The 9,332-nt window shown below is 46.0% G+C and overlaps 1 protein-coding gene across 4 annotated transcripts in view; it reads left to right on the forward strand.

Moving 5' to 3' along the window:
- The window catches only part of LOC101935329 (stimulated by retinoic acid gene 6 protein-like), a 38,231-nt gene extending 35,694 nt beyond the window's left edge, over positions 1–2,537 (forward strand). For all 4 annotated transcript variants that reach the window (XM_005309185.4, XM_065549751.1, XM_042850407.2 and 1 more), the window contains 2 exons: positions 873–1,019; positions 2,133–2,537. In XM_005309185.4, coding sequence (XP_005309242.1) covers positions 873–1,019; positions 2,133–2,269 — 284 coding nt within the window. In that variant the 3' untranslated portion in view covers positions 2,270–2,537. The remainder of the gene's footprint in view (positions 1–872; positions 1,020–2,132) is intronic.
- Positions 2,538–9,332: the final 6,795 nt, after the last annotated feature.

Here is a 9,332-nt window from a genome sequence, read left to right on the forward strand (position 1 = left end):
CCAGGATTTTGTCCTTGGCCTTGGCTCTTTTTAACATTAAAAACTACACAAAGATGTAAACCCTGAAGCATAGATTCTGCCCCTCTGCAGTGATGGGTTTGAGGGAATTATTGCCATGTATTGGTTTGAAGCTGGAGGTGTATATTAGATGACTATTTTTCCCCCACTGACATTTTCAAAAAGGGGAAGCTTCCGAAGAATAAAGCTCCAACAGGGGAGTTTTCTTTTAAAATGTAGAATCAGTAATTTAATTGTGGATTAGACTTGTGAGTTTAGGGTACAGCTGGTCGATATATTTATTGCTCCTTGCTTATTAATTTGCTGAGACCAGATCACAATTAATTAGTCCAAAGGCCTGGTGTGTTCACAAACACATTTGAGCTGAGGGTTCTTTACAAACTCTTTGTAGTTAGTATTCAGACTGTCCTTAATATTCAGAATTGTTTGTTTGAATGTTGTGACTGGCCACTTAAGTCACATGGTATGGTTTCTCTTTCCTGATTGGATGGCCTAACTTTTATGAACTACTACTGCTCTGTTAAACAAATATTGTTTCTTTCTTTATTTCTTTTTTGAATGAAAGAATCCTAACTCTTCCAGTGCCCCCACCCCTCAAGATGAGTGGTGGATCAAGCACCACCCAATCTGTCAATGGCTCCCTACACCCACACCGTGCCCAGGGAGGACTTGGGTTGAAAAGCGTGTGGCTGTATATGAATGAAGAGCCTGAGCCTGCATTCTTTGTTCTCACAAATGCCTACTGACTTGAATAGGAGTCTCAGGTGCACAAAGAATGCAGTACTGGGCCCGCAATGTATAGAGAAGGGAGTTAAGCTGCACATCTCTGTAGATGTATCCCTTTTTTAATGCAGGCTTCAACACATGGATTGGTATGATATTTATGGACCACTACCACACTAATCCCACCCTCCTCAGCTTTTGTCACATTCTTCTGGCCGGAACCACTGAGAAAAAACTGCAGAAATCCACCAAATACGGTTTCTTCAACAATATATCAGGTAAGCACTTTGAAGTATTTAACATATATGCCACTTCACTGAGTACTGTGAACTATTTAACTCTAAAATTATATTACTCTTTGGGAATCCTTTATCTCTGGTATGAATTCTGACCTCCCTCTGCTTCCCATGCTGATGATCAGATGCAAGGCATGAGAACTGATAGACCCTGTCATATTATCTCAGCACACCTAAGTGCAGAGGCTATTCTTATTCATATGCAGAAAGGAGACATTTCTGCTCAAAGTTATATGGGTGCAACTGAGTTGAAGTCAATCAGGCTGCACATGTGGGTCTGAAAGATTAGCCCTAAGGTCCACAAAAATGGCCTGTAATCTTATGACCATAACCCTTTATTGAATCTTGCTATGCTCTTTGTTTTATACAAAGGGTCATATTTGGGAGCCGGTGTCTTCAAGTTAATGCATGCAGCAAAGGTGGAGCTGTTGGCCCTCGGGTGGAGGGAGGATATTAGTCATGCTGTTTATCAAGTGGTGCTGACAGTGTTCTGAGCTAAATTCTCTTCTCACTTACACCAGTGCTATTCCACTCAAGTCAGTGGAGTTACCCCAGTGTAAATAAGAGGAGAATTTGGCTTCACGTGTCTTTTGGGTCAGATAGAAGGTGAAGGGGTGACTTGATCTCAGTCTATAAGTATCTACATGGGGAACAAATATTTAGTAATGGGCTCTTCAGTCTAGCAGAGAAAGGTCTAACAATCCAATGGCTGGAAGTTGAAGCTAGACAATTCTGGCTGGAAATAAAGTGTACATTCTTAATGGTGAGAGCAATTCATCATTGGAACAATTTATCCAGGGTCATCACTGACCATTTTTAAATCAACATGGGATATTTTTCTAAGAGATCTGCTGTGGGAATTATTGTGGGGCAGGTCTCTGGCCTGTGCTATACAGCAGATCAGACTAGATGAACACCATGGTCCCTTCTGGCCTTGGAATTTATGAATCTTCAGTGGGTGTCTATTGACATAACTCCACTAATACCAACTGAGGAGCTGGTCATTAGTTTTTGAGCTACAAGAGAAAAAGAAGTGGAATGTGTTGATTTAAAAAGAAGTGGAGTGTGTTGAGTTCTGTTTTTATTTCATTTTAGAACCCAGAGTGTCAACCAGAGCCAGGACACGGTGGTTGCTGCTCTACACCCTTCTTAACAACCCCAGGCTCACTGAACTCAGGAAGCCTAATGTGCAGTCTGGTGCCAGTGCTGTGCCACAGAACCCCTGTGTCTAGGTTACTCTGCAGGTGGAAACTGGAAGACTCTTGAACAGCTGGTGACTTGCCTCTCGGGACTTTCAGAAGATGGAGCTCTATTTCAGAGCTATACACTATGAGCAGTTAGGGCTCTCAGCCCTGGTGTGACAGGAGAGCTGTGGGAATGGATGTCCAGGAGCACTTGCTGTCATTGGTTGTTGTGCATTACATGTGTTTCCAATAGACAGCTGTAAATTGTGTTACATCACTATAAACCCCAGCAATATTTTAATTGTTTTAAACCAAATCGAGGTACACTGGTTTTGCCCAATATTTCCTTGACTGTGTGGGGCCAAGGACCATTCTTCTCTCATTTTGCCAAGTATGCAAGTTCAAGGGGACAGAACCGAATTTCCCCATTGAATACAAGGCTCCAATGTGAGTTTGGTTTTGTACTACCTTTCCTCTCACAGCAAGCACAACTTTTGTTCATCCTAATTTCCAACTGTGCCAGAGCCTGTGCAGTGACTTAATGAATGTGCAATGAACTTTGAAACACCAGCAGTGAGTTTGAAAAAGTTACAATCCAGTTATAAGTAGCTGACAACTGATGCCTCTTATTTCCTAATAGCTTTTAGTTACCGATGAGAGACAAGATGGGTGAGGTAATGTCTTTTATTGGACCAACTTCTGTTAGTGAAAGAGACAAGCTTGCAAGTTTACACAGAGCTCTTCTTCTTTATGTACTTCTAAGATTGATCTGGTCAGAGGAGTGGATCAGCCTCTCTCATTCTACCAAACCACTGAGCTCTGATCAGCACAGGGACTCTTATGTTTTCTTATCATGCTGCCTCACCCTGAGATGGTCAAGATGGGAAATTATCTATCACTTTCCTCTAGTCAAGCTGTTGCGGGTGGTGGGAAGAAGGTCCCCTTCTTCTGACAAGCCTATCACACTTTTTCTCCAAGCCATTCTACTTCTATCTGCAAATGACCATCTAAATTCTTCACTTACTTCTGGTCCTGTTCATGCCCCTTTATGGTATTCAATGTCCTCTCTCCACATACACATATCTGAGCAGTCCCCAGCTCCTCAATACCACTGAAGATCTTCAACAAGTCTTTAATGACATACAAACATGTATCCAAGGACAATGATTAATTCCATGCCTAAAAGTTAAAGTCTTTTCCACAGCTACCTTTATAGTCCTAACATAACATGTTGCTTTTCATATCATCATGACATTACAGTTCTTATTAAAAATTGATATTTATTCATATCACAGTAGTACATGAGGGCTCCAATCAAACATGGGCACCATTGTGGTAAATGCTGTACATATACGTAGTGAGAGGGAGCTGCAGTCCTTGAAGAGCCTACAATCTAAACAGGCAGAGGGTGGGACAGCTGTCTCCCATGCATCCCCTCATGGCTTATGGTCACACTATAGACAACTTGTCTCAGCTTCCCCTCCTGGACTATTCAAATAAACTTCACTTTGGGCTTTTTCTTGGTCAAAAACACCTCTCTTTGGGATCTGGGTTTATTAATATAAAAGAGTGCAAATAAAACTCAACATCTTCCCAAAACAAAGTCCAACGTCTCCCCAAAATGAAGTCCATACACAACCCAATTTTTCTCTTCCTCCTCCCAGGCCTTCTTTCCTGGGGCCTTTGCTCTCTCTCCCAGGCCTGGGCCTTTGCTCTCTCTCCCAGGCCTCACTGCCCACTGAGCTTGTCTCACTCTGTGCCACAACTTCCTGAGCTCCCACTCCCCTCTTGACTGCACCTTCCTGCTCCTTTTATACTGGAATCACCTGATTCCTCTCAGGTGGGGCTCATCCTGTCATTATGATTGACTTAGCCTCAGGCTTTCCAGCCCATGGGCACAGAGAGATTAAGTGAGTTGCCCAAGGTCACATGGGGAGCCTGTAGCAGAGCTGGAATAGGACCCAGAACTCCTGAGTCCCAGTGTTAAATCCTGGCCCCATTGAAGTCACAGCGAGTCATAAGGACATCCTTCGGCTCCACAAGAACAGCAAATACTGTAGACAATATTCTGAATCGGGAAAGGAAGATGACATACCTGTAGCTGGAGCTCTGCCAATGTATTGTCTCTGCAGATGCCCACCTCCACAGTCTGAGCTCACAAGCCAGGAAGCTAGGAAAGGAGAGAAAGCTGTTAAGGATGCTCACTGACCTCACCACGTAGAAGAACCTGTCCCCAAGTATCTTCTATTTCCCCTCTCCCTCATGGACCTTAGGACCATGGGCGTACTTTTGGGGAGGGCAAACTGCAAGCCTCAGGCAGGTGTGGAATTAGCCCCACCCCCAAGCATGGCCCCATTGGTCTGATTGGAGCTGCTCCCCCAAATACAGAAGTCAACGTATGCCTATGCTTAGGACTGTCTCTTTTCTCACCATGGGATGTGGGACTTTCCCTTTCCCGTTTGCCCTGCTGCCCTGGGCTACAGGATGCAGCATGTTACACCGCAGTTGCTAAGCACCAGATCATGTGCGAGTAAAAGTCAGATCCCACCAGAAAATAACACATCCTGTCCATTTATGCGCCTGAACGCCCAAGTTGCACCACCTAAAGCACTTCTCCAACCATTGGTATGGTGCCAACAAATCCGGAGTCCAGTCAGTCTCCATGGATCCAAGAGGATCCTTCATTTTCTGGCAGGATCTGACTTTTATCCACACCCTGTTTAACCTATGTCAAAGGCACCGAGAGCCCTAGCTTGGTGCTTTTCTGTGTAGGGTATGAAGCTAAATAAGTACCCTGACTAAGCCTGGATCCCTGTGGACTACTGGGTCATGGGCAGGACACTTCCACATCCCCACACCCTCCGTCACCCCTTGGCAGGCTCTGGTCTGGCACTTCCATGCCAGGCAGCAGTGATGGCTGGTTCAGCTCCAGCACTGTGACTGGGAGGTGGCAGATATTGTCGGGGCAGGAAAATCCACTGGTGTCCTGATGGATAGCAGCCGGGAGTGTGCCTGCACCTGAGGGAGGCTGCTTGTCTTGGGTCTCCTGGAGATGCCAAGCCCTGAGATGCCGAGCCCTTCTGTCAGCCATAGCACCGAGTGCCATGGGCCAGGATGGGCGAGGGAAATGGCCGCACAAAAGCTGCTCCCTCCCCCATGCTGGCCTGAGCCACCCAACTGTCACTCCCAACTGCCACGGAACCTTCCCACGCCAGCATTCTAAAATGGGGGTCTCCCTGTGTCCTCTCCCTTACCAATCCCAGCCTTTTCCTGATACTCCAAGCATTGACGCTCCAGGTGCCTCTCAGCACGTAGCTATCATCGCCAGTCCTATGCTGCACTAGATCACAGACAGTTCTTCTGATAACTTTCTAAAGCAAGAAAGCTTTAAAAAAAATCCCTAGTAGGTGGTGTGGGATAGTGGTGACCTATAAATACGTGCAGTGGTTGATCTTTTAATGAGAGTCCATGACTATTGTTCAGATAAGTGGGATAGGTACAGAACGAGCTCTGGCATGTGAAACGATCTAACACTAGCAATTTAGCAGAGAGTTTACAAGATCTCAGTGGCTTCTCAAGTGAGATTTGGTCTAATAAAAGGCATTTGGGATCTTCCATGGTACTGTTTCACAACAAAATAGCGGTAGGCCTCAAACACTAAAAGCACTGCATGAGAAGATCTTAGATTTTATACCTAGCAATTAAAACTAAGGAGTTTGTCTATAAAATGGAAGCACATTACACAGTGGGGGAGACTAGTACCCAGACACCCTCAATTCCCGTAATATGACCAAACCAGCTGCAGCTGTATCTTATTTTCCTCTTTTTGTTTGTTTGCTGTGCAACTTAGGTAGCTTTCCACAAGCCTGTTCCTATTGGGAACCAATTCTTTTCCTTCCAGGGCCAGCAAAAAGCAGCCAAAGGTGTGATAGTATCTCCCTCCCATGCCATAAGCAGTGTAATCTCTGAGCAACAGAAACTATTCATGTAGTGCTAGGGCTGCAGCAGGACACACCTGATCTACCTCTAACCTAAGCAGCAAATAAAGAAGGGGAAAGCCTGCTTTTTCTGGAGTGGGGCAGGCATTCCCCAGTGTTCACATTATTTAGAATGCTGGTGAGAACACTCCATAAAGGCGTTCACTTGTTTCTACTAGACACCCCTAGATCTCATTTTCAAACTTGCAATGTAATGCCCAACCTTAACAGTGACTTCATGGGCTCTTGTATCACTGGATTAGCAGGTATCTGGAAACTTAATATGCTTTAACATTGCTGAGGTCACTTTTATAAGATCATATTTTGATCTTGATACCAGCCATTACTCTTCCTTAGCATCTGAGCCTTCCCACTTCCATTATCAGAACGGATCTGGCTCCCAATGAAACACACCTAGGCCACCCAGAAATCTCCATGCCTTCCTCATGGCCTTCTTTTTGGGGACCCACCTCACTGCTACAGCCAGCCGAGCTTCCCACTGCTGTTACCTGCTTCTGTCACTGACCTCAGTGGATGTGTTCCTGACTAACCCATCTGTCCTCAATTAGACCATCTGCCAGATGGAGGGAAAGTCTTGTCTCACTACTGGGAACTGGCTTCACAGTTCGTAGAGTAGAAAAAACCTTACAGATCCTGCTTGCAAAGACCTTAACAGCCTGATTCAAGATCATGCTGCCTAGAAACAAGCAAGCTTTCCAGGGGAAACGAAGAATAGCTAGCAAAGTTTAATGAGTGCCCAGTGTTCCATGGATCATTTAATCTGGGGTGATCAGACAGCAACTGTGAAAAATCAGGACCAGGGGTGGGGGGGTAATAGGTGTCTATATAAGAAAAAGTCCAAAAAAACAGACTGTCCCTATAAAAATGGGACATCTGATCACCCTAATTTAATCCAGAGTGATTCTTCTAATTTGCAGGCTCCAGAGCTACAAATTTATAATGTAGTCCCCCAATCCTGAAAGCACTTATGCATGTGCTTAACTTTATAAGCGTATGAGCAGTCCCATTGATTTCAATTGAACTACTTGAACCTGAAGTTAAACCCATACCTAGTTGCAGGATTGGGGCTGTAACAAGTGCAGCTGGGAAATGCTATGACAAGCAAAGGAGGAACCTAACACACTGTATGTGGAAGATTCTCCCTGCAAAATCTCCGTGACTGAGACAATGCTCTTGTTGGGCAGCATAATAATGGCTCTAATTTAAAATGGAAAATTCATTTCAGCACCAACAGCACCCAGACCACCAAACAGTGGCCGAGAGACTGTCAGATACTTGTAACGGTGCTCAGAGAGTGCATTCGGGGAGCACTACATTCAGGGACAAAGGGAGTGATTTCAAGTAGCACCAGAAGCCTCTCTCAGGCCTGGGCCTCATGCTTTGCCTTGTACATGCAGTGGAAGACACCCGCTAAGATTTCCCAGGGTATTTAGGCATTGCTCCACTCAGCACTGCATGACAGGTCTCATTTTCAAAAGCGATGTATGCACTTGGTAGCCTACATCCCATTGACTGGCACTAAAACATAGGCTCTACAGCCTAGATCCTAAAAGGTATGTGACACTGACACAGCCCTCATCCAGGGTTGGTTGGGAGGGTGGCATCACCTAATGGTCAGGGCTTAGGCCAGTGACCTGAAGTGGGGTTGATGGTAGGGAAGCTGGGGTGATCTCACCCCACTTCCTACCACATCCCTGCAATTGTCCCCAGGTTGCCATCTGGGTAATGCAGCGTAAGGGCAACTGCTCCTCCGGTGGTATGGCCCAGCTCAGTCCAAGGCTTTCCCCTACTGCGGTAGTCCAAACAAAAATAAAGGGGATCAATCCAGTCCAGAGTTCATAGGCATGGGCAGCAGGTAGAGTAGGCCAGGAGAGACTCTGACTCCCTGATGCTGCCAGATGGCCGGTTGTGGGAGTTTTTGTTTTATTATACCCCATGCAGGTTCCCAGGCAGCTGTGGCAGCGATATGTGCTATTCAACTTCCTGGGTTCATCAGTAATCTCCCTGGACTCCAGAGAGACTACTGATGAACCCAGGAAGCCGAGTAGCAAACACCACTTCTATAGCTACCCCAGAACCTGCACGGGATATATCAAAAGCTCAGGTTCCTCTTCAGAAGAGATGCTGTGGTTTTTCCTGGGCAGCTTGGGGAAGGTACGAGCCCAGGGCTCCTCTGAGCAGGTGGTGGGGGGCCTCCAGGCTTCAACCAGCCTGGGGCTCCTCCAGCCAAGGGGGATCCGGTTCAGGGCTCCTCCAGGAGTAGGGCTCATTGTTCCAGCCACGGTGAGGGGGCAGCATACAGAAGGAGCAGAACCAGGGACTAGCCTCCTCAAAGGGGGGACTCTACACACGTTCATAGGCAAGAGGAATGCTTCCCGCACAGGCTGTGTCTGCAGCAGGCCCTTCCTTCCCTCAAGGAGGGACCTATGGACAGTTATTTAGGGAGAGGAGTGGCCTTGCCTCATAGACTTTAAGGTCAGAAGGGACCATTATGATCATCTAGTCGGACCTCCTGCACAACGCAGGCCACAAAATCTCACCCACTCACTCCTGTAACAAACCCCTGACCTATGCCTGAGTTACTGAAGTCCTCAAATCGTGGTTTAAAGACCTCAAGGTGCAGAGAATCCTCCAGCAAGTGACCCGTGCCCCACGCTGTTGAGGAAGGTGAAAAACCTCCAGGGCCTCTGCCCATCTGTCCTGGAGGAAAATTCCTTCCTGACCCCAAATATGGTGATAAGCTAAACCCTGAGCATGTGGACAAGACTCACCAGCCAGCACCCAGGAAAGAATTCTCTGTAGTAACTCAGATCCCATCCCATCCCAGGCCATTGGGCATATTTATCACTAATAATCAAAGATCAATTAATTGCCAAAATTAGGCTATCCCATCATACCATTCTCTCCATAAACTTATCAAGCTTAGTCTTGAAGCCAGATATGTCTTTTGCCCCTACTGCCCCTCTAGGAAGTCTGTTCCAGAACTTCACTCCTCTAATGGTTAAAAACCTTTGTCTAATTTCACATCTAAACTTCCTAATGTCCAGTTTATATCCATTTGTTCTTGTGTCCACATTGGTACTAAGCTTAAATAATTCCTCTCCCTCCCTGAT

This window comes from Chrysemys picta, chromosome 6 (genome assembly GCF_011386835.1).
Source record: "Chrysemys picta bellii isolate R12L10 chromosome 6, ASM1138683v2, whole genome shotgun sequence".
In the NCBI taxonomy this organism is placed as follows: Eukaryota; Metazoa; Chordata; order Testudines; family Emydidae; genus Chrysemys; species Chrysemys picta.